Here is a 26,557-nt window from a genome sequence, read left to right as displayed (position 1 = left end):
AATTTGACAACTCTTGGTACTTTGTATAAGTGGAACCAAACAGTATTTCTATCTAACGTATATTAGAATGCATTTTTAAGGTTAACTTAATATATGTCCTACAAATAGATTGTACCTTCTTTTTTTGCCCTGTGCTATATAGTATGTTCTTATTAGTTATCCACTTTATACCTAACAGTATACACACACACACATATATATGTCAATCCCAATTTCCCAATTCAATAGTTACGACATGGAAGCAATTTGCTGACTTTTATCATTAATTTATCTAACAAATATTTATTAACTTCCTACTAGCATTAAAAAAAAAAGCACTAAAAGCTCTGTGATAGGATACTGGGAGTTGGTGGAAGAGCAATGAATAAACCACACTTCCCACCCACAAAGAATATCACAGGCAAGCGAGGCAGACAGAACCAACACATATATCCAAAGAAGCAAGTTAAAACAGGGCAGATAGCAAATAATACTAGAAAATAATTACTAATCTTCTTTGGCATGGTATCGTAGCTATCAAGAAGAATGTTCTTATTCTCAGAAAACACAAACTCATTTATTTAGGGATAAAGTGTGATGATGCCTATAATTTACTTTCAAATTACTTTACAAAAACAACAAACTAGATACATAAATGCATATATACAATGCTAACATGCCAAAATGTTAATCACTGGGGAGAAAAAAAGCTGGCAGTCAAGGGTCAAGTGCTGGCTCCAAACCTCAGAACATTGTGTGGACTTGAAACTCTTTCAAACTTGTTCTCACAGCGTGACTGATAGGGGAAAACTCTTGCAGACACAGGCTGTTTTTTAAGCGCAAAGTGCTCTATAAATAATTCCTACAACAACCACCATGGAACAGGTCCATGGGAGGGGCTGCTTTTAAAGCGCCAGCTGCTGAGAGGCTTCAAAACATGGCAATGAATCCTTCTGATTTATAAATGATGCCCCTTTCCCTGGTCAGTCTTCAGTGAAGGTAAACGTGTGGATGAAAGTCTTCATACAAAACCTTGCTGGGAAATTCATCTGAATCATTCCAATTCACTTCTTCTCTGGACTTTATCAAGACAGAGTGAAGGAACTGATGGGCTAATGGATAAAGGAGAAGGTCCCCAGACAAGCCTATCAACACCCAGATTGAAATTACAGTCTATAGACCAAGGTCTCTGAGTAGAGACGTGGTCAGATGGCCCCGCTCACTCCCAGACTCACAGCACCTGCCCAGCTGTCATCTCTCTCAACACGTCTAAAATAGAACACTTCCCTTCCATGATTTTTTTTTTCCTCCATGAATGGCATGACCAACAGTAAAGTAACAGAAGCTACAAACTTCCCCGTCACTCCTCCTCCACTTTCATATCCATCCATCCCCAGACCCTTCTGTTTTCCCTCAAGAGTTCTCCCAAATCATCAGCATCTCTCCTTTTCAGATTCCACCTTCCCTTCTTAACAGGCAACATGGATTTCCCAAACTTCCACAAGTCTTTTATTTCCACACTTGTCTCTTTCCAACCCACACTCCATACTGGTATAAAAGGAAAATTACAAATCCCTGTTTACATTTTTCAATGGTTTAATAGTAATCATTATTAGGAAAACAGTCATGATACAGTGCCTAATACTTACTGAGCACTTAGCCAGGCACTCTGTGCTAATAGGCACCTTGTCTAAGCATCTTCTCATTTCATCCTCATGGATCCTAAGAAGTGAGGTTTATCACTGTATCAATTTTACAGTTTTCTCTGAGACACAGAGAAGTATGAACTCTTACTTGCCCAGGGATAGAACTGGTTAGCAACAGGCAGACAGGCTTCAGACCTAAGGCTCTGCTCTCTCCCCTCTGGGTTGAATATGACATGCCCCACTCATGCCCACAAAGTCCTAAAGCCCTGAGGACTCAGCCCTTTTCACCCACTTTCTTCCCTTTTCCTTTTGCTCTTTGGGGATGCCCTCAACTATGCCCTCCTCCTCCTCACTCACTCTCCACACGTGGGCATCTCTCCTGGGTCTCCGAGGCTAAGCAGGTCCTCCTCATGCGTCCTGAAGTCACACATTCTGGCTTGTAATTAGGGACTTATTTGTGTCCACATCGCTGGAGGGGCCATCTCAGCTTTGCTGACCCTACAGCCCAGCACCCAGTCCAGTACCTGGTATTAGGACTTGCTCAACAAACCTTTATCAGCTAGAGAAACGGCACAAAAGTGAACACAGAATTCCTGGGCTGCGGCTTGAGAGTCTGGCTTTACTATCAGTGTGAAGTGAAGTGAAGTCGCTCAGTCGTGTCTGACTCTTTGTGACCCCATGGACTGTAGCCTACCAGGCTCCTCCATGGGATTTTCCAGGCAAGAGTACTGGGGTGGGTTGCTATTTCCTTATCCATACTATCAGTGTGACCTTGTGCAAATCACCACCTCTCAGAGCCTCCGGGGTCCAATCTGAACCTTCTGGCAGAAAAACTATGATAATAAAGCACTGTGAAGTTTTCAAATATCTTTCCCCAAAATCCCACTTGATCCCAAGATGGCCCTATGAGGGAAGCAGGGTTCTTGTGGCCCACAGTCACTTAAGAAAGAAAAAGGAGGATCGATCGGGTGGGGGAGGAAAACTAGTGACTGGCCAGCAGTCAATCAGCCTTTGACCCTGAAACCTTCCCTCGACTCTAAGCCCAGCCTACAACCAAGGTGTGGCAAGGCTTTGAGAAACTGCCCAGCGCTCTGTACATGAGTGACCACTGGTGCTGACTCAGTCATCCTCCTCTCCAGCTTTCCCATTTGCTTAAGGCACTCGAGTGAAGAGTGGAGACCACCCAGCACATGTATCTAAGTCCATTGTCATGGTAACCATGTCTATCATAAGCACGCACAGCTGGGGGATAGCCAGGAGGACCACAGCCACCCGCTTCTGTCCCTGCCCAGGGGAGCAGAAGCCAGGACAAAGAATCCACTTCCTGAGTCACTGTTTGGGCTTCAGAATATGAAAGCGTAAAGCATACGAGGCAGCACGGATCATGGGCGCAGCTCCTGGCCACCACAAGCCCTGGGGTTACCTGGGAGTTAGTGGTCTTTTATCAACATCCATCCGTACCACTGTCCCAGTCCAGCCTCTAAGCCAGGAGGTAATTCAGGTTAATGAGTACAAAGATGTTTCCTTATTCAGGAGGATTCAACATGTAATCTCTGCAAAGGATGTCAGTTGACTCTATGTGATTGTCAGTGGCCCTTTTGTGCATAAGGAGCTTACATGCTGGTTTTAGGGGGAAAAACATCTTTAATATCATGTTTATTCTTATCATATTAAAGGTTTAAAGTAATTCCTTCCATAACATGTCTCCAAGCAGAAACGGAAACAAAACTTCCTCCAAGTGCAAAATTGTTCCTTAACACCAGCTCCATAACTAGGACTATCTGTCTGCTTCTTCAGGTGAAACTGAAACAGTATGACTGTTTATTTATTAATAAAAATTGCCTTAAATATGTGACTTTCCAGGAGATTATACATGTCCAAGATGTCATAAGGTGGATTTAAAGACAAAAACAGGTGAACTTTATGGTGAAAATTTTTTAATGTAAATTGGTAGCAAAAATCTAATGCATAATTTGAAAAATAGAAATCTGATTTATCAAGTGAAATTTGTCACTATACAGAAATTCCATTTTATTACAAGTTGTTCATTTTCAATGTGTAAATGAAAACTGCAGAAATTTTGAGATTATGTCTAATAATACATAATTATGTCTAATAAGACATAATTTCCAAGCTATTTTAGCACAGAGCTTTAAAAAACGGGGGCCATCTTATATCTTGTTTTATAAATGGGACAAAGTAGGAAGTTCTCTTGAGTAGAGTTTTTCAGAAAATTGAAGTACAAAGGTCATCAAATTAATCTAGGATTTAAGATGGAAAACGAAAGTTATTCCTGTAATGATACTGATACTGACCTTCCAGACACTGGCAGGTGAATCCACTGAGATTAGAAATGCATGTTGCTCCATTTCTACATGGATCTAGCATACAGTAGTCAATCTTGGATTGGCAGAGCTCTCCAGTATAACCTGAAGAAAACAAGATAGACATGTATAAAGTACTTTGTCCCCAAAACCAGGACATCCCACAAGTTGATGGAGTTAACTGGTACCTATCCAACCAAGGCAGCAACCTTACACTAGTCTCCCAGGCACTTCTTGGTTTAATTGGGTTTTGCAACAAGAAACAGAGTGTTTTATTTCTTACTTAAGAATAATTGCTTTCCATTGTTGTATTAGTTTCTGCCATATGACACTGTGAATCAGCTATATATATATCCCTGCCTCTTGGATCTCACTCCCACCTCTCCCATCCCACCCATCTAGGTCATCACTGAGCTGAGCTCCCTGTGCTATAAAGCAGGTTTCCTCTATTCCACTATTTTACACATGCTGGTGTATATATGTCAATCCTAATCTCCCAATTCATCCCACCCTTCCCATCCCCTCATGTCCAAATGTCCATTCTCTATGCCTCCATCTCTCAGAAACATAGTTCAAAAGTCATTTGCTTTACAAAACTCTTTATTGCAAATACTTTTTTTCATCGTTAGCTCTGCATTTTATTTTGAAATATTAGAATCTTCAGAAGCTGAGACTGAACACCCCATCCCTTTCTTCTGACCTAAGGAAAAACAGACTCTATAATGTCTTTTTATATGACTTTTTAGAACTTTATTTTTTAATTTTTAACTGGAGGATAATCGCTTTACAATGTTGCATTGGTTTCTGCCATACATCAACATGAATCACCATAGGTATACATATGTCCCCTCCCTCTTGAACCTCCCTCCCACCTCTCCCCCCATCCCACCCCTCTAGGTCGTTGCCAAGCCCTGGTGTGAGTTCCCGGAGTCACACCGCAAATTCCCATTGGCTGTCTATTTCACATATGGTTGTGCGTATGCTTCCATGCTACTTTCTCCATACACCCCACCCTCTCCTTCCCACCCCCTCTTGCTTGACCACTGAGATGACAGCCACTTTCCCATGGTCATCTCACTACCTATTTTTAAAAACACCATTAGGAAAATTGCTAGGTAGGTATTAAATTTTTTTAATTTGTAATATTTTACTGCTAGAAGACCATCAGTGTTCAATTCAACCCCTAGCCCTTCATTTTAAAGCTAAGCAGGTTGAGACACATAATTTTAACCACATTTCTATATTCACCTTAATTCTAATTTGAAGCACAAACCCAACTCAGTAAATTTTTTCTGTAAAGCAATGGTGATTTTATCAGATAAGAACATAACCACATACGTGATGAGAAAAATAAGGACCTGAATCTACTCGAATACCCATGCAGCCAAGAAGCCTTAAAAAAATTCCAAATATTTTGTTAACTTTGAAAACAAAGCCCTCCGGAAAGGCAAGTTTAAGAAAAAAACATGCAATTATGTTTTTTAGCTTAAAGTAGAAAATGATTATGAAAGAAAATTTGGAAAATACAAAATTTGAAATAGAAAAAGAAAAAAGTTATCCTCAGTCATGTTATTTGAGTGACATAATTATTAATATTTTGGAGAGATTCCTATCAGAAATATTTATGCACAGATATTTCCTACTAAATTATAATCATACTGTAACATTTTGATCTTTCCAGGATGTACATAAAGTATATAAAAACTTGTCTTTCTGAATTATTAGTTTTGAAGGAGTGTCATTAGCACCATATTTGAGATTTGCAAAAATAAATCAATGAGGTTAGGAGAGAGATGATTTGCCTGAGCTTCAGTGACCTGCCAAACTAGTCTAAATTACAGACTGTGAACGTGGAGGCCCTTGTTTGCAATTCTACTCTTCTTTATGTGTTTTAAAACAGTCTAGGGAGGACTTCCTTGGTGGTCCAGCATTTAAGACTTCGCCTTCTAATGCAGGAGTTTCTGGTTTGATCCCTGGTTGGGAAGCTAAGATTTCACATGTCTCTTGGCCAAAAAAAAAAAAGGAACAGAAAAACAGGAGCAACGTTTTAACAAGTTCAATAAAGACTTTAAAAGTGGTCCACATTGATAACTGAATAGTCTAGGGGACTCTAGCTAATTCATGGGTATGGGAAAAATAAGATAACTATGTAAACTAAAAATCTAAACACCAGGAAAAAAAGCCATTCCAGAATTCAGTAGAGAATATCTTAGTCTAACAAATTTATGTTAATACATTTTCAAATAATAGGTCTAAATTCAGATTAACATTCTGTCCATTTAACTTCATCTAGTCTCCTCATATTTCCATATCATCCCTATGGGTATCTTAAAGAAAATTTTATTTCACCTATAAAGACTTCATTATACATCCCTAACTAAAAGTGATTTTCGCAAAGATCACTTTTAACGCCTTCCTTAATGAATATCTGGTCCCACTTAAAAATTTAATTAAACACTCTAAACTATATTAATAGCAACAGTTTCTTTTTAAGAACCACACTGTCTGATAACACACACACATCTTCCCATACTTTTAATTTGTTCCTATCTAACTGATCTAATATTAAACCTATAAGCAAAGTGAATCTTCAGTACTGTTAACTGCCCCAATATTGCAAGCAAGTTTAGTAAGATTTCAGCCTAAGAGAATAAACCACATTTGTGATGCATTCAGGGATTGTCTGTAATGATCTGGGGGTCACACTGGCATTCTGTGATAGAGATGCTGAAGCTCTGCACTGCCTGCGATGGTTCCAGAATAAGTTTTATCACTCAAATGCCATTGTCCCCGCCAATGAGGATCACTGGTCAAGGATCAGTCACTGTATCATTGCTTTCTGTTCCAGAGCTTTAAAAGGATTATATAAAGATATTTAAAATAAGGGAAACATGGAACTATAAAGAAAAAGACCCTGTGTAACTAGCTAGACTACAGAGCATATAGATATTGGCATGTCTGAGTTCAGTATAATTAGAGATGAGAAACAACAGTGGAGGACTGTGTGGCTGGGGATGAGACAGGCAGAGAGGTAGGGCTGGGGTTATGGGATTATGGGATTATCAGCAACTTAGCTGCAGGCGGCCAGTTGGTCAGCTCATGCTTGTCTACACTGGCCTCAAGCCAGTGGCAAGTTCAAAGTTCCAAGAGCACCACCCTTGACTGCACTGCTTTCACTGACCAACTGCAGTCAGCTTGGGAGAGAAGAGGTGGAGGGCAAGGAACCATGAAGACCCTGAAGCTGACTCAAGGAGCTCTTTAAAAAAAGCAAGTCATTTCTTAGATCCTCAGAGAGCAGAGAGTGACATCTGGTCCATCACCTCATGGCAAATAGATGGGGAAAAATGGAAACGGCGACAGACTTTATTTTCCTGGGCTCTAAAACCACTGCAGATAGTGACTGCAGCCATAAAATTAAAAGACACTTGCTCCTTGGAAGGAGAGCTATGACAAACCTAGACAGCATAGTAAAAAGCAGAGATATCACTTTGCTGACAAAGGTCTGAATAGTCAAGGCTGTGGTTTTTCCAGTAGTCATATATGGATGTGAGAGTTGGACCATAGAGAAGGTCGAGAGCTGAAGAATTGATGCTTTAGAATTGTGGTGCTGGAGAAGACTCTTGAGAGTCTCTTGGACAGCAAGGAAATCAAACCAGCCAATCCTAAGGGAAATGGCTGAGTCCCTTCGCTGTTCCCCTGAAACCACCACAACATCGTTAATAAGTTATACCCCAACACAAAATGTTTGTGGTGTTAAAAAATAAATAAATAAAATGCTTTAAAAAATCCTAAAAGAAATCGACTCTGAATATTCATTGGAAGGACTGCTTCTGAAGCTGAAGCTCCAATATTTTGGCCACTTGATGTGAGGAACCAACTCATTGGAAAAGACCCTGATGCTGGGAAAGATTGAGGGCAGGAGCAGAAGGGGACGACAGAGGATGAGATGGTTAGATAGCATCACTGACTCAGTGAACCTGAATTTGAGGAAACTCCAGAATACAGTGAAGGACAGAGGAGCCTACTGCGCTGCAGTCCATACAGTTGCAGAGTTGGACACAACTTAGTGAGTGAACAACAACAGAGAGTAGATTTGCCTGCAGGTGTCAGACAAACCACTGACCTTGAGCTACTTGTGATACTCTCAGCTGGATACCTAAGGCTCACAATGCTCCCTTTCTGTGTCTTTTGTTGTTTAATTTATGCCGTAACCATGGAGTCAAAACTAAATAAGTGATCGGTAGGACTTCAAATGAAAAAAGACGATTCGATCATTAAAGCTTTGCCTGGGTTCTTCCTTCCATCCTGCTGCAAGCCAGTCTCTGTCTGGGGGAATGAAGTAATTATGCCAACCAAGAGTAATGTTTCTTTATCTTACCAAGGCAGTGACAGGCACCCAGAGGACCTTGTTAGTAGATGGTCAAGCCAGTGATGGAGTCAACCCAGTGGATGGAAGCAGTAGTAAGTGGTGGCCATTGGTATATGTCAGGGAGGGTCTGTTCTAGCACACACAAACACACACACACACAGACACACACACGCACAAACGTGTATGTATCAATCTCATGTCCACTGAGTCGGTGATGCCATCCAACCATCTCATCCTCTGTCATCCCCTTCTCCCCCTGCCCTCAATCTTTCCCAGCATCAGGGTCTTTTCCAGTGAGTCGACTCTTTGTATCAGGTGACCAAAGTATTGGAGTCCTTCCAATAGAATGTTCAGGGTGGCTTCCCAAAAGCTTGGAATAAAACCCCAAGACTTTGCCCCATGGCTCAAAACCACACCATGCGCTGGCCTCTGCCCCCTCATCCTCCCATTCTCCCCATTGACCAATGTGCTGCAGCCCCCCTGGGCCAAACTGGTCCAGCTCCTTTTCAGACTTCAGCATTGTTCTGGTGCTGTGGGCTGCAGGACCACACAAGGATATCAGATGAATACAGGATTCAAGATAATCAGTTATGACCCTATCCTAGAAAAAGACAGATGGTGACAATGTTAAACTGCTGTGTAACAGAGAAACTACTGAGAAGAAAATTAGCAACTAGCTTTGGCAGGGAGGGGATGGGAAGAGGTTAGCATGCAGCGGAATTTCACCTATAAAATCAAGAGATAGGAGAGGTTAAATCTGAAATACATAAAGGCAAAGAGGACCTCATAGAATAACACATAAGTCACCTCTAGAACCAGTTAGGGAGATGAAAAAATGTTTTAGAGAAGCTTAAAAAATGCAAAAACCAATTAAACAGAAAAGGAAGTTGGCCACAATCTTTGTGGGGGTTCCAAACAAAATCAGAACAATTAGGTCAAGATTTCTCTTGAACCCAAGGGTTGTGCAATCTGCTGAGAAATCAGGACCCATTTGGAGGGGCCAGCCCAGAGCTAACTATAGTTGGAGACAGTAAGGAAAAGGATAACCCCTGTGTGTTCATCACTGATAAGGGAAGAATTGCCCTGGATGCCCAGGTCTTGTAAGACATCCGAAAATCTCTCTCCTGGAAACAACCTTTGTTGTCTAAGCATCAAATCTAACTCATCTGGGTGAAGAATTGAAATCCGCTAGAGATAACAAAGCTCTTCCCTCAGTAGGATGAGTCTCCTAACCCAGAAAGAGATGGAACCAAATAAACAGAGGAGGGTGTCATGACAGAGACCTGAGCCCTGTGACTGCCACTGGGTGTCTGGCTTAGGCTGATCTGAGCATGCTGGTGTGCAAAGAAGGTGTCACTCTGGAGAAAGTGTGGTGCATGAGAGCATCTATCAGACTCAGGATTCCAATTAAAATGGATAGTTAAGTAACTGAATTTTTATGCATTTGAAATTGAAAGACAGGGTGAAGGCAACGCACATGGAGAAGCTTGATGGGGCTTGAGAATCACTATGGCTTATAAGTTTAATTCTTGCAGGGAAAAAAAAACCACAAAAGATCATTTCAGATAGTCTTCCATGTGTGCCAGAGCCCATCTAAGACATCAGAAACCACAGCCCACCATCTCTTTTTTCCCTCTGACTCTGCACCCTTCTGTGACTGTTCTCTCCCACTAGTCAGATCTCCACTCAGAAATCACCTTTCAGACCTTGTGTCTCTTGAAAATGAAAGTGTGAGTCGCTCAGTCATTTCTGACTGTCTGCAACCCCATGGACTGTAGCCCGCCAGGCTCCTCTGTCCATGGAATTCTCCAGACAAAAATACTGGAGTGGGTTGCCATTTCCTTCTCCAGGGACTCTTCCCGACTCAGGAATTCAACCCAGGCCTACTGCATTGCAGGCAGATTCTTTCTTGCCTGAGCCACAAGGGAAGTTTCCTTCTTCTTCACCTTAGTATTTAACTCTAAAGAACCCGACTGTCAATGCAGGAGATGTAAGAAACATGTGTTCTATCCCTGTGTTGGGAAAATCCCCTGAAAGAGGGCATGGCAAATCACTCCAGTATTTTTGCCTTGAGAACCCCATGGACAGAGGAGCCTGGCAGGGTATGGTCCACAGGGTCATAAAGAGTCAGGTACAACTGAAGCGACTTAGCATGCATGCAGTACTTGACAAAACACACATCTACCAGCTACCTCCCCATCTAAAAGGAGATGCCATGGCATGAAGGCTTCATCTCTGAAGCCACCTGTGGTCCTCCCAGGGCTCCTGCATGCTCCATTACATCAGATTTATCATTATCTGAAATGATATTACTTTTTGGTTTCCTCTTGAGACCATAAACGCCCTGAGAATCAGGACTTTGTCTTATTAATTGCTGAATCCTTAGCACTTAAACACTTCCTGGCACAAATGAACCCATTTGCTTAAAGTTTTTGCCCTAATGCCTTCCTGGTCACTCAGCTGGTAAAGAATCCACCTACAGTGTGGGAGATCTGGGTTTGATCCCTTGGTTGGGAAGATCCCCCAGAGAAGAGAAAGGCTACCCACTCCAGTATTCTGGCCTGGAGAATTCTATGGACTATATAGTCCATGGGGTCACAGAGTCGGACACAACTGAGTGACTTTCACTTTCATTTGACCCTAACAACAGCTATATACCTTTCAAGTTAGATTTGGCTTCTCCCTAAGCAATCATACCCAGAACACCACAGGCATCATGTGCTAGTTATTCTTTTTCCCAACACCCATAAAAATGAACACATAGCTATTAAAATAAAAATTTATCTCAAAAATGTGTTATCAAAAATCACCTTGTGCTTTGCAATGCTCAGATTTCCAATCTGGGAGTACATAGAACCCCTGCCCCAGACAGACTGAGGTGGGTGGAGCTAGGCTGACTCTTTTGAGCATTAGTCTCACTTCTCCAACTAGCATTCAGCACCTTCAACAGTTCTCTGAAATAAAGCATCAACAGACCTGAAACAGAACTCCTTTTTCCTGCCCAAGCCCCTATCCAAGTTTAATTCTTTAGGTCTGTGGTTCTCCACCAGCTGACTCTCTCCCCCAGGGAACATTTGACAATGTCCAGAGGCATTGCTTATTGTCCCACCCCTAGGGATGTTCCAGCATCTATTAGGTAGAAGCCAGGGGATGCTACTCAACACCCTACAATACACACAACAATTCCCTGCAACAAAGAATTGTCCAACCCCCAAAACCCTAATGTCAGAATTGAGAAACCCCAGTTTAGGTCAATGAGACCTTAGCTCATCAGACTAAAAACCCTTGGTTTTATTCCAATGCCTCTTGTCTGCTCATAAGTAGACACTGACCCTTTACAAAACAGGGAAACAACACCTTTAGAACATTTTCACAAATCTGAATCCATAGGAATATTTATAACTCCTAGCAAGTTAAAGGGGCTTCCCTTGTGGCTCAGCTGGTAAAGAATTCACCTCTAATGTGGGAGACCTGAGGTTTGATCCCTGGGTTGGGCAGATCCCCTGGAGAAGGAAAAAGCTACCCACTCCAGTATTCTGGCCTACAGAATTCAATGGACTGTATAGTCCATGGAGTCAAAGAGTCAGACACAACTGAGTGACTTTCATTTCATTGAGCAAGTTAAAGACCATTTTAAAATAAATTATTTGACTATAAAAACTTTAAGGTATTGAAGAATCTGTAATTGTGATTGTCAATTTGTAAGTAAAATAATTGCTTCAAAAACAGATGCTATCAGAAATGTTGATCTCTTAGGGAATCACAGGGGTTCTATTGCCTCTTTGGAGAATATTCTTGTATAACAAAAAATATATAAGTGTTAAAGTTGTGCCTCAGGATACACAGATAATAAGGATGACTTCCAACGACATACGGGATGATTGAGAAAGCTCTAGATGGAGGCTTAGTGCTTTTAAAGCAGTCCAACCATTAGAAATGGTGTCAGATGAAATGCAGCACATGTGCCAGTGAGTGAAGCCGGCCAGATGGAGAAGATGCCCTGACACCTGGAAGGAAATGCATCGAACTGATTCATTCATTCGATGGATGTGTTACCAGACTATATCTCATCTAACACAGACTGGGAATAGTAAAGCTGTGACAAGCTTAGAAAGTGTGTTAAAAAGCAAAGACATCACTTAACCGACAAACATCCATATAGACAAGGCTATGGTCTTTCCAGTAGTCATATACAGATATGAGAGTTGAATGTGGATCATGAAGGCAGAGTGCCAAAGAATTGATGCTTTTGAACTGTGGTGCTAGAGAGGACTCTCAAGAGTCCCTTGGACAGGAAGGAGATCAAACCAGTCAATCCTAAAGGAAGTCAACCTTGAATACTCATTGGAAGGACTGATGCTGAAGCTGAAGCTCCAATGCTTTGGCCACCTGATGCAAATACCTGACTCACTGGAAAAGACCCTGATGCTGGGGAAGATTGAAGACAGAAGGAGAAGATGGGGACAGAGGATGAGATGGTTGGATGGCATCACCGATTCAATGGACATGAACTTGGGAAAACTCTGGGAGATGGTGAGGGACAGGAAAGCCTGGTGTGCTGCAGCCCATGGGGTCACAAAGACTTGGACACAGCTTGGCCACTGAACAACAAAGCCTGTGAGTATTTAATTTTACACTATGTTGTAGTAAGTATAAATATAATTAAAATTTATCAGTGTATATGAAGAGAAAAATAGCTATGTTTCTTTGTGACCATCAGAATGGTTTGAAGATAACCACATACTCATGGTGTCGTTTGACTGACAGCAACATAACAAAAAATATACACCCCACAGTATCCTCAAATCACTATGTACTGGCTGTGCTCTTCAAATGCAGGAAAACCTTCCAGAGTTTAATGGCAAATTACATGAAGTGTAAACAAAGCTGACTAAATGAGTCAGACAATTAAAAAAAAAAACAGGCAATTGACCAGTTGTTTTTCTAAACATTCTCCTTCTTTACAACAATGGTTTTTTGGTACCATTGTTATGATTTTTCTACTGAAATAAAGACTCTTCTGCCATTGCTTTGACTCTGTGAGGTAGAATCTAATTGTTTCTTTGCAGAGCTCCTGAAAGCTTCCAAGGTAGGAATTGTGGTGAGAGCTATTTTTAACACTCCTGGTCTCTGCAGTGAGATGAAGCGACTGGATTTGTCCTGAAAGCCTGATGCCACCGACAGAGCCCACCAGCCTCAGCTCTCACCCTGGGGGGATCAGAGGAGCCAGGCAGGGCCTCAGCTGCCGCTGCAGAGATGAAGTGTCTAATATTAGCAAGCAATAAATAGCAGGAATCTGTGTGCCATCAAGACATTCAATCTCAGAGGCCTCCGATATCAAAGTCGGAAGGCAGAAATTATTTAACAGAAAAAAAAAAAAAAAAAAAAACTAGTAAGATCTGCTGGCAGGGAAAAACAAACACATCTAAGCAAATGCAAACATGCTTGTAAAACCAAAGGCAAAGAAAGGAAGATATAGGAGGCCCATCTGCAAAAGACAATCAATAAAATGAAATGGGAATCTGTAATAGAAAGAAAAGCATGAAAGAAAGCAGACATTCAGCAGAACTAAAAAAATTTAACCTCAAGGTTAGAAAAAAGAAGTAACCACATCTAATAAGCACAGAGGCAAGAGGCACAGTGGGAAGGACAATGGTTTGGAGAGTCAGAGGTCAGGGTGGTGACGCCATGATCAGCTGAGCGAAAGCATCAGTGGGCTGACTTTGACCTTCATTCCCCTCCGGGGTGAAATAGGGATAACAGTATCATACCTGGCTCCCAAGACAGTTGTGATGAATGAGATCAACCCCAAATAGCAGGAGCCATTTCTATCAAGTGCACCCTTGAATCCACGATAGCCTGCACCAAGCCGGGCACACTGTGGGTAGCTCAATATTTTTTAATGAATGAATAACTTAGGATTTTTACTTTGGCCAAACACTGTGCGGTATGTGGGATCCTCGTTCCTCAACCAGGGATCGAATCCATGCCCCCTGCATTGGAAGCACAGAGTCTTAACCACTGGACCACCAGGGAAGTCCCTGAATAATTCAGGGTTTTGACAGTGGTAAGCATTATGCCAACATTGTTCTCTCCGTTTTTAACAGGCAGTGGAGAGCAGTGTTTCCCCAAGTCCCCAGACCAACAGCAGTAGCATCACCTGGGGGCTTACTTACCACAAATGCAAATTCACCAGCAGTACCCTAGACCCACAGAACACTCAGGGGATGGGACCCAGCAATATGAGTTTTAGAAGCCCTTCAGGTGACTCTGAAGCAGGGTTGATGCTAAAGTTTGAGAACCACTGATCTGGAAAACTAGAAGCAGCTTTTTTAATTTCAAATATTAATATTATTCATTAAGAGCTACACATCTGATGCAGATTACAAAGAAAAAAAATCAGAAAGTGAAAGTTAAATATTATGACATCAAAAAGCCTTTACTGGCTGCATGTTGACACATGTTTTCTCTTTTCATGAGTGGGAGAACCCCTAGGCTCAATTACTATACCTGTCACCGCACTGTTTCCAAAGAAACTTTCTTATTCTTGAAGAGCATGTGTTGGTGATTTTTGTCCCCAGTCCCAAGCACAGAGCCAGAGATGCCAAGGGTACTCATTATAAAGTAATTAATGACTGCATAAGCACCATGCATTGCTGTTTTAAAATAATTTCTTTCATCCCATTCCCCTAGAGCCCAAATAAGAAATATTAATTGAAATATTAATATAGGCCAGACTATAAATGACACCTCTGTCTCCTGATCTAGTGGTTACAAAGGGGGAGAGATTTCAAGAAAGATCTTTTCATTAAGTATGTTCTGAGAAATTGAAATCAAAAGGGAGAAAACATTAAATTAATTAAAAAACTGATACAATAAGCAGACAAGCTAAGCAAGTGACTAACTTAAAGCAATGCATCCGTTGAATTCTAAGCTTGTGTAATTAACTCAAAAGGTGGTGCAGTTGCCAATGCAAGAGATGCAAGAGACATGGGTTGGATCCTTGGGTCGGGAAGATCACCTGGAGGAGGAAATGGCAACCCAGTCCAGTATTCTTGCCTGGAGAATTCCATGGGCAGAGGAGCCTGGCGGGGTACAGTCCATGGGCTCACAAAGAGTCAGACTCGACTGAGCAGCTGAGCATGCACGCATAAAGGAGGCATTCATTCCTTCTTTCAGAAAGAATTTGGAGAGAGTAAACAGTCACAAGTGAAGAATCTGAAGGATGCTTAGAAACAGTTCCTGCCTGCCAGGAGCTTACACTCCAGAAGAGGAGAGAAGACACATTCATAGGAAACAATGAAACACAGAGAGGAAATCCAGCTCCTGGTACCAAGTCAGGCCCAGGTGATGCCCTGTGACGCTGGACCTCCTGAAGCGGGCGTGGGGAGGAAGGCTGGGGTCAGGCCAGGCTGTGACAGCTCAAATCTGTGTGCCGAGCAGCGCGGGGTCACCAGCAAGGTGCCTCTGAAGGTTTCTGAAGGCAGCACAGTCATGACGAAGGACTGCTGTGGCTGGGCCCCTTCTTGTTCTCATTTGCTATAATCTGGGAGGAAAGCTTAAGACTTCTTGCCCTTCTCCCTGGGAACAGGGGCTCTGGTCTGGACAGAATGAGACGACTCCAAGTGGACAAGCAAAAAGGGGCAAGGAGGGATGGATACAGCCTCGAGGAGAGAAAGAGGAGAACACAAACTCCGATCCTTCTTCTTCCCTTACCGTTCCTCTTACCCTTGTTTCAGTTCAGTTCAGTCACTCAGTCATGTCCAACTCTTTGTGACCCCATGGACCGCAGCATGCCGGGCTTCCCTGTCCATCACCAGCTCCTGGAGTTTACCCAAACTCATGTCCATTGAGTTGGTGATGCGATCCAACCATCTCATCCTGTCATCCCCTTCTCTTCCTGCCTTCAATCTTTCCCAGCATCAGGGTCTTTTCAAATGAGTCAGTTCTTTGCATCAGGTGGCCAAAGTATTGGAGCTTCATCTTCAACATCAGTCCTTCCAATGAACACCCAGGACTGATCTCCTTTAGGATGGACTGGTTGGATCTCCTTGTAGTCCAAGGGACTCTCAAGAGTCTTCTCCAACACCACCACAGTTCAAAAGCATCAGTTCTTTGGCACTCAGCTTTCTTTATAGTCCAACTCTCACATCTACACATGACTACTGGAAAAACCATAGCCTTGACTAGACGGACCTTTGTTGGCAAAGTAATGTCTCTGCTTTTTAATACCAAAGCCCTTTATGGATCACCTATTCTGTGCCAAATGAATGCATGTGGATGTAGACATGTCCTTAGGGGTGGATAAGTATATGGGTGTGTATGGGTGTGTATGCATGTGTATGTATATATACATTTGCAGATGTGTGTGCAGATGTGTTCTCTTTAACCCTTACAAGGTCAGTACAGTTATTCTTTCTGCAGACAAGACAACTTGGGCTCAGAGGAGTAAGGAAGAGTCGGTGAATGACTCAGCCTGGAGTTAAACCCAGGACCGCAGACTCCAAATCCCACACTCATTTATTCCTCCCCAGTCTTTTCTCACCTTTTCCTGAGATTTGTTTGGAAATACCATGAGAGCCAGGCCGGCCCTGAGGCAGAGACCATGGCAGGGAGTGACCCATTCAGGTCTGGCTTTTCTGGGTCTTAGCAGAGGACCAAAGGATGTCCTAAGGGTCCCCTGTGGTCCAAGTTCGCTCCCCAGAGAGGGAGGCCACAAAAGGAGCTGAGGCCAAATCTCTGGCCAGAGGAAAGAGCAGAAGGACTCCATGCAAGGCATCCGACTATGGGCTCAAGTAACAACAGTAAGATCCAATGACACTCGCCAAGCGCCCCAGGTGCCCTTCTAAACACACCTCGTGCATCACTTATCCACTGAACTGTGAGCTGTGGATTCTGTCACCCAGCTCGATTCACAGAGCGAAAGCTGAGACCCAGTGAGATTAATTTCCCCAAGGTCACATAGAGGATGAATAGCAAGAGCAAGCTTTGCTCTCCCTCAGCTGAGCTCCGGTCCTGGGCTTCTGGAAGGCTGCACTGCAGTCGTAAGCAAGGCAGCGTGGCGAGGGTGACAGGCTTATCGCAGTCATTCAGGCAGCAGATGACAAGGTTGGAATCAGGGCACTAGAAGAGGAAGCAGCATGCACGGCAGATGGGGAACCATCATAAACGGAGCAAACGGGGAGACTGTCCAGAAATAAACAAAGTGGGGTAGGGGTTCAGGCAGGAGTCAGGACTGAGCTTGCAGCCTGAGATGAGGGAAGTGATGGCACCCATGATGGAACCTGGAGCCATGCGGGTAGAGTTAGGCTTGAAAGCCTGTGTGGAGGCTGACAGGAGGGTCTGGAGTTGAGTCTGAGGAGGGGGTTGAGGGTTAGCAGAGCATCACTCTGAGCCAGTGCAGGTGCTGGAACTGGGTGACTGGCCAGGCTGCAAAGATGGGTCTGGAAGCCATCCACTTAAAGGTGACAGCTTGGAATGAGTGGCTGCTGCCCCAGGAGGGGGAAGGCAGCTGAAGCGGGTGATAAGGACTGAGCTCTAGAGATAGAAGGGGGAAAGGAAGGTGGAGAGGAGGCTGGAGAGGTCCCAGGAGAATGGGAGAATGCACACAATGCAGTCCTCTGTGAGACAGGAAGGAAAGGCTGCTAGAGAGAGTGGGGCTAAGAAAGAGCCCTGGACATCAGTGAGCAGGACTCTACTCACAACCTTGGAGAAGTAGATTCATGATATGTCAGTTCAGTCGCTCAGCTGTGTCCAACTCTTTGCAACCTCACGGACTGCAGCAACACCAGGCTTCCCTGTCCATCACCAGCTCCTGGATCTTGCTCAAACTCATGTCCATCGAGTTGGTGATGCTATCCAACCATCTCATCCTCTGTCGTCCCCTTCTCCTCTGCCTTCAATCTTTCCCAGCATCAGGGTCTTTTCCAAGGAGTCAGTTCTTCCCATCAGGTGGCCAAAGAATTAGAGTTTCAGCTTCAACATCAGTCCTTCCAATGAACACCCAGGACTGATCTCCTTTAGGATGGACTGGTTGGATCTCCTTGCAGTCCAAGGAACTTTCAAGAGTCTTCTCCAACAGCACAGTTCACAAGCATCAATTTTTCAGTGCTCAGCTTTCTTTAGAGTCCAACAGAAAATTATGAATTGGACATAGAGCAGTAATGAGGAGGAGGAAGAGGGAAGGAGGGAGAGGAGGGGGAGGGGGGAGGTGAGCACACAGAGACGCCCCAAGGACTTACGAAACCCTTGAGAGACCAGTTTTGAGCTGAGACCTCCAGTCCTTAAAGACTAGAAATCAAGGATGGAATGGGGGAGGGGGATGGCAAGGTGAGAAAGACAGAAAAGTGTGGAAGTCAAAGATCCCAGAGGGAGAGAGAAAGATGAGAAAGGTGGGTTCCGAGGCTCCTCCCAAGGCCCCTTCCATCCTGAAACTGAACTAACCCACTTCTTACAACCTGTGCTCCTCTGCTCAAGACCTCGGTGCTCAAGCTGAGCGAGAATGGGTGCAGGGACCCAGCAAATTCCACTCAGGATTTTTCTCCAGGAAGAGCTGACCCACTTCAAAACCCCACTCAAAGGCACCTCAGTGTTTAAAAGAGTGAAGCTGGGATGGCAACACAAGCCATGTTCCCCTCGCCCTGGAAATGATGAGTTTTTAAAACAGGCTGAAATCATCAATTAGGTGAAACAATGAAGTGCACTGATGTTGAGACGGGCTTTGTACAGTACTTCCAATATTGTGGCAGTGGTGCATCACAGCCATTCTTTTCAGAAAAAAAGGAATAGCTCCTGGGAGGAAAAAAAATCACCTTCTCGGAATTAGGAGGCTTTTATAAAATACATCCTGATTAAAGAAGTTAAATTCTGTGTTGACTATGAGCAAAGCACAGAGTGTGGCATCAACCCGGGATGGAGAAATAAGAGTCATATCAGAGATCAGCACCACCCCCAGGCCAGCCTGATATGGAAGGAAAAAAACACAACATGTGTAAACAGAGGAGAAGTAAGGGGACCCAGCCCTCAATACATAGCTAGGTGCCCTGGGTAGAATTCCGTCTCATTCCATTCATTCATTCATTCAACAAGGCTTTATTGAGCACCTACTATGTGTCAGACTTGTCAACAGAATTGGAATTTGTGTTCTCATTTTTTTAAAAAAACAATTTTATTTATTTATGTTTGGCCATGCTGGGTCTTCACTGTTTCACGGGCTTTTCTCTAGCTGTGGCGAGCAGAGGCTTCTCTCCAGCTGTGATGCACACGCTTCTCACTGTGTGGCCTCACTTGTTGTGGGCACGGGCTCTGGGGCACGGGGACTGAGCACAGGCTCCACAGCTGTGGTGCTCGGGCTTAGTTGCTCTGCCGCATGTGGGATCTTCCCAGGTCAGGGATAGAACCTGTGTCTCCTACATCGGCAGGCGAATTCTTTCCCACCTGAGCCACCAGGGAAGCTTCTAGGCCACATAAAAACTGAGTGACTGTGACTATCTCCACATATGGGTTGCCCTTCAGCATGGTAACTTCCAGGTACCCTTCCTTGCCTCTATCCCTGGATGTTGTCTTTCAGGGAGACCTCAAATCTTCTGAGGTGCCCTTATCACCTCAGTGTAAACAGGAGGCCACCAACGGCTTGGACAAACCTGTTGCCACAGTCAAAAACCTTCCCTTAGCTCCTCCTGCAGTATTTGGTACTCCTGACAATCCCCTTCCTCTTAAAAATATTGGCAAAGTGTTTCCAGAAAAATATCAATCAAAAAATTCCTCCCCAATTAGAAATTTGGTTGACCATAATCTACAATTCATCTTATGTTGTACACATATGTATAAAATATTTATCAGTGTTTCACTATTTAAGAAAATTAACTTCTGTTTCCAAGAAAAACCAAAATGATAACTACAGCAGAGCTTATTACTTAATTGAGTCAACATCCAACCCACCATATTCAAACATCTCTGGACTACCAATGATGTAAAAATCCTCTCTGTACTGGCTTGACATAAAAATTAAAGCAAAATATCAAAATATTATCAAAACTAGAGAAAAATGTCTTTGCTGAAAATAATATTTTTACTTACTGAGAAACGCTCCCAAGAGAAACAAGTATGGCATCAAGATAACATCTCTGTGAAGAGACTTTCTGAAACTTCTGTTCTCTGCTGACAAGAACCTGGCTTGAATTAATTCATTCATCAAACAAAACCGTGCCTCATGATCAGACTTGCAAAAATGAAAGCACAGCGGGATAAATTTTCAAAAGGAAACAGACTTCCCACTCTTGGAGGGTTCTTACGCACAGAGCTAGAGCTTCAGAGGTCAATTAGTTGATGTTAATTAACCTGTAAATAGTTTTTTTCACAAAGGAAACAGAACTCTCCTGTGGAAGCATGAGTTTTTCAAGGACATTCAGAACTAAATAAGTAGAAAATGCCTCATTTCAAGCATCCAGTGCCCCCTCTGGGGACAAAAATGGCCTAATGTTTCTGCTCTTCAGCAGAGTCCTATTTGATAGGAGAAAGTTGAAAGCATGACGTGGTCTTGAATCACATGTTTGTACCAGGAAAATCCTCAGCTCACAGTGTGGCTGCACACACAGGAAAAGAGTGTAGTAAGATGATCGAGAACATGGGCTTGGGATGCAGGTAGAGGACCTGGGTTCGAATCCCAGCGCAACAGCTACTGGCACGTGTGCCCAGCAGGGCAGACCATGAGGACACTCCCTTCTGACAGCATGCTTCCCACACTGACTCCCTTCTCAGGCAGAGCCTCTAGGGACCAAGTGAGCAGACTCTGGCAAATGGCAGGTAGCAGAAGTGATCTAAGACAGGTCCGGGCACCACTCTCAGAACATCACACAGACCCTTCAGATACCTGAGTTGCCACCTGGAGACCAAATGCCTTCATCAGACTATGACAAGGCGGAAATGAGACTTTCCTTGGAGGTCAGGAGATTTGTGAATTGGTGTGTTCCTGCAGTACAGTTCCATGTCACCCTAATATTCTTGACCAAGGTACCACATTCTCTGTGTCTTAGACTTCTCATCTATGAAATCAGTATAATTGAGTGCTTAAACCGGAGACTGTTCTAAGAGGGGCATTGGAAAGCACTCAGCACAGCCCTGGCACATGGTTAAGACTAAATTGTTGTTCAGTCATAAGTCATGTATGACTCTTTGTGACCCCGTGAACTGTAGCATGTCAGGCTTCTCTGTAACACTGAATAAACACTAACTATTCATGTGTGCATACATCTGTGTGTGTCTACATGTGTGTGTGTAATACAGTGGAAAGAAGATGGAGAGTGAGTTTTCTGGTGGTCCAGTGGTTAAGATCCCATGCTTCGGCACAGGTTCGATCCCTGGTCAGGGAACTAAGACCCCACATGCTGCACTGTGAGGCCAAATTAAATTAAATTTTTTAAAAAGCAGATGGAGAGGTAGATGCTAAAAGGGGGAAGAGCAGTTGTTCCCACAGGACATGGGAACTGATCAGGTAGGAACGTGCCTAAGAGAACTGCAGGAACAAGCCAGGTAGCAGCTGAGCAAAGACAGAGTTAAGTACCAGAGTTCCTAGATCTCTTCTACCTCTGCTTGGGATGTTCTAGAGCAGGAAGAAGAATGGAGGCTCTGGGGGAAGGAATCCCATGGGAACCCAGCTCTGGGAAAGGCCAGTGAAGGAGTTGCTGGGAGTCAGGGAGACCCTGATAGAAGCGGGATGGCTGAGAGACCAAGTCAATGTGAAGTCACCTTTGGAGAAAGTAGAAGATGATGGAGATTCTATGCCATTCAGGAACCTCAGAAATCATCACCATGTGAACACCGCTGGAGATTATTTAAAGTTGCTTTAACTGTGATTCTAACATATTGACACTCCTTTATATAAACGTGACAACTGCAAGGACCTACTGTATAGCACAAGGAACTATGCTCAATATATTACAATAATCTATAAGGGGAAATAATCTGAAAAAGATTATTATATATTATATATAAAAGATTATATATATATATATATAAAGAATATATATATGACAGAATCACTATACCATACACCTGAAACTAATACACCATTGTAAATAAACTATACTTCAATTTAAAAACTAGAGTGGTTTGCCATTCCCTCCTCCAGTGGACCACGTTTTGTCAGAACTCTTCACTATGACCTGTCCGACTTGGGTAGTCCTGCACAGGCTACCCAAGTTATGCAAGCCCTTCACCACGACAAGGCTGTAGTGCTGGCCTCAATATGTCAGCAAATCTGGAAAACTCAGCAGTGGCCACAGGACTGGAAAAGGTCAGTTTTCATTCCAATCCCAAAGAAGGGTAGTGCCAAAGAATGTTCAAACTACTGTACAATCGCACTCATCTCACATGCTTAGCAAGGTCATGCTCAAAATCCTTCAAGCTAGGCTTCAGCGGCACATGAACTGAGAATATCCAGATGCTCAAGCTGAGCTTAGAAAAGGCAGAGGAACCAGAGATCAAATTGCCAACATCCATTGGATCATAGAAAAAGCAAGAGAATTCCAGAAAAATATCTACTTCTGCTTCATTGACTATGCTAAAGCCTTTGACTGTGTGGATCACAACAAACTGTGGAAATTTCTTCTCAAGACGGAACTACCAGATCACTTTACCTGACTCCTGAGAAACTTGTATGCAGGTCAAGAAGCAACAGTTAGTTAGAACCAGACAAGGATCAAGGGACTGGTTTAAAATTGGGAAAGGAGTACGTCAAGGCTGTATATTGTAACTCTGCTTATTTAACTTATATACAGACTAGATGAAGCACAAGATGGAATCAAGACTGCCAGGAGGAATATCAACAATCTCAGATATGCAGATGATAGCCACTCTAATGGTAGAAAGTGAAGAACTAAAGAGCCTCTTGATGAGGGTATAAGAGGAGAGTGAAAAAGCTGGCTTAAAACTAAACATTCAAAAAATGAAGTTTACGGCATCTGGTCCCATCATGTCATGGCAAATAGAAGGGGAGAAAGTGGAAACAGTGACAGACTTTATTTTCTTGGGCTCCAAAATCACCGCAGAAGACTGAGCACCAAAGAAATGATGCTTTAGCATTATGGTACTGGAGAAGACTCTTGAGAGTCCCTTGGACAGCAAGGCAAACCAGTCAATCCTAAAGGAACTGAGCCCTGAATATTCATTGGAAGGATTGATGCTAAAGCTGAAGCCCCAATACTTTGGCCACCTGATAGGAAAAGCCAACTCACTGGAAAAGATCCCGATGCTGGGAAAGACTGAAAAGGAGAAGAGGGAGGCACAGAATGAGACAGTTAGATAGCATCACCAACTCAATGGACATGAATTTGAGCAAACTCCTGGAGACAGCAGAGGACAGAGGAGCCTGGCGTGCTGCAGTCCATGGGATAGCAAAGAATCGGATATGACTTAGTGACTGAACAACAACAATGATTTTAAAAAATCTCTCAAAGGGAAAAAACAGATTACAAACTTGGAGAAAATATGTACAATTCAAACAACTGACAAATGATTAGAAAAAAAAAGAAACAACTTTTTCAAGCCAACAAGAAGAGCACACACACACACACACAAATTTGAGTGAGAGATAGGAAAATGAGTAATAAATACAGGAAGAGGACCTCAGCATCATTAGTAAACCACAAAGTGCAGAGACCACAATGAAGCACCTTTTCTACACCCATTCATTGTGCAAATATTAAAACTAAATTAAAAATTAAAACCCTACACAATACTGTAGAGGATCTGAATCCATAAGAGCACTTATGTATTTCATGTGGGAGTATATATGAGTGTCACCACTTTGAAAAACAGTCTGGCATGATCTCCTACAATTGATCAAGCATATTTTCCAGTGATTCCACTCCTAGGTTCACCCTCAAACAAGCCCTGGCACATATTTCAGAGAAAATACATAAGAATGTGCTTACTGGTGCCTGTCCACAGGAGAACAGAGCAATGAAATTTTACATAGCCTTCCAAAAGAAGGTTTCATACAGATGCATTTTAGCAACACGGTATTAAGTGAAAAAAGTAAGTACCAGACAAGTACATGCATGATACCATAACATGATTCATGCATGGTTCCATTTTTATAAATTCAAGAACAGTTAAAACAAAAATAAAAGTTTTCTAAAAACATGTAAATGTTTATGCCAGCATGCATACTCAGTCATATCCAACTCTTTGCAAGCCCATGGACCATAGCCCTCCAGGCTCCTCTGTCCATGGGATTTTCCAGGCAAGAATACTGGAGTAGGTCGCCATTTCCTATTTCAGGGGATCTTTCCAGTCCAGGGATCAAACCCATGTCTCCTATATCTCCTGCATTGGCAGGCAGATTTTTTACCACTGTGCCACCTCAGAAGCCACGTAAATATTAAGATCATATAAAAAGGAAGACAAAGGAAGGATCAAATCAAGATTCAGGGTGACTGTTAACTTTGGATGGGGAATAGAGACCGAGAGATGGGCTAGTGAGGAGACTATATAGTTAGTTATCAGGTTTAACTTCTGGTTAGAGTGGTGGTTCCACCACTGATTACTGTATATTGAAATAGTTAAGTAAATAGATAAAAGTATGCTATGGACAAGAATAGAGAGTATCACAAACCAAGCATTATGGTCATTCCAATTCTGTGCACCTGTATTCTTTAAAAAAAAAAGAAAAGTTTCTGAGAACAGACTTGGATTAAAAAAAAAAAAAACACCAAACAGAAATCGTTTCAGTTCAAACAGTGACAAACTCCACCTACCAGTTCTGATTGAGACTGTGTACAGGATTTTGATTCATCCTAGCATCATTTATAACAGAGAAATTCAAACTCTCTTAAAGACTCATCAACAGAGGAACGGCTTAAAACATCAGGCCACGTTCATACCCTTTCATTAATTCACCTCATCAGCACATTGTCTGAGTGTCCAGGACTCATTAGACATGGTGGGACACGATGTAGAACAGAAATAATCCAGGTTGTGCGCTCATGGGATTGATTCAGGCGGGGAGACAGGCAGAAATCAAAGAATCACACGTGCACACAGGGGAGGGCTGTGCAGGAAAGGAACACCCGGCTACAAAAGGGGGAAAGGGAAGGAGACCTGGATTGAAGCATTTAACTGAGACTTCCTAAGGAAACGGAGTATTTATGAGATCCAAAATAGAAACCTGGCCAAAGGGAGGCAGCAGGGAGAGCTGTCCAGGCACAAAGAAGCGGACGAGGTCCTGCAGCAGCTCGAGCAGCCAGCGAGATGAAAGCCAAGGTGGCTGGTCCCTGAGAACGGGGACCAGGGGGGCGAGATGGGGCTGGAAAGGTGGGTGAGTGACAGATCACAGAGGAGAATGAGGCGGAGGATTCTGGCCTTCATCCCAAGAGCCCTGGGAAGAAGGGGATTCAGTGGAAAGCAGCAACACCAGATCAGATCTGCAGTGGAAAATAATCACCCAGGAGAACGGAGAGCCTGGGTCAGGGAACTGACATAACGAGAACCAGGGCTCACTTCGGCGTGATTGCTCCGGCTCCAGTGTGTGGCATGGACAAGAGCAGAGATGATGTGAGAGGTTATCTCGGTCACATAGACAAGGGGCAAAGGCAGTGGCGATGGGGCTGCAGAGATGGGGGAGATTTGAAAAGTCTTTAGGGGGAAAGATGGAGAGCATTTGGAGGCAGGAAGAGCAGGAGGTGGGGGGCACCCAGGGTGACTTGTAGAGGTCTGGCTGGTAGAAACAAATGAAACACCGGAAGCTGAGCTGTGTGGAGCTGGGGATACAATGAACTCAGTTTTGGAATGACTGAGCTTAAGGTGGCCTGGAACATGCGAGCAGAGACGGCAAATAGGCAGTTTGGCCTGGACATGCAATGTTAGGAAACATGCGATGGAATTAATAAAAATGAATAAGGTAGCTCTATATATACTGACATGGAAGTATACTTATGATCAACTGGTAAACACTGAAAAAAGTAAGTTGTAGAACAGTATGTATATTATAATCACTTTTTTAACATACAGAAAAACAATCATTTGATCTGCAAGGGAAATATCCATACTTGCACATAGATACATGCACACACAAACACTGGTCTGGAAAACATAAACCAAACTATTAACCTACCCTTATGACCTTATAAAGTTTGAGCTGGGATAGATGAGTGAAGAACTTTTACTTCTTTGTTTATGAATTTCTGCAGTTAATCACCCCAACTCCCACTTCACTCCCTCCGTCTCTCCATCCCCAGCCC

General features: G+C 43.1%; 1 protein-coding gene across 1 annotated transcript in view; it reads right to left on the bottom strand.

The window, feature by feature from the left end:
* The window catches only part of DNER (delta/notch like EGF repeat containing), a 384,143-nt gene that overhangs the window by 116,439 nt on the left and 241,147 nt on the right, over positions 1 to 26,557 (bottom strand). The window contains exon 9 of the mRNA XM_065928909.1: positions 3,941 to 4,054. Coding sequence (XP_065784981.1) covers positions 3,941 to 4,054 — 114 coding nt within the window. The remainder of the gene's footprint in view (positions 1 to 3,940; positions 4,055 to 26,557) is intronic.

The sequence above is a fragment of the Muntiacus reevesi genome, chromosome 3, assembly GCF_963930625.1.
Source record: "Muntiacus reevesi chromosome 3, mMunRee1.1, whole genome shotgun sequence".
Taxonomy (NCBI): Eukaryota; Metazoa; Chordata; class Mammalia; order Artiodactyla; family Cervidae; genus Muntiacus; species Muntiacus reevesi.
The sequence above is the reverse complement of the archived record's forward strand: the minus strand, read 5'-3'. Positions and strand labels throughout refer to the sequence as shown.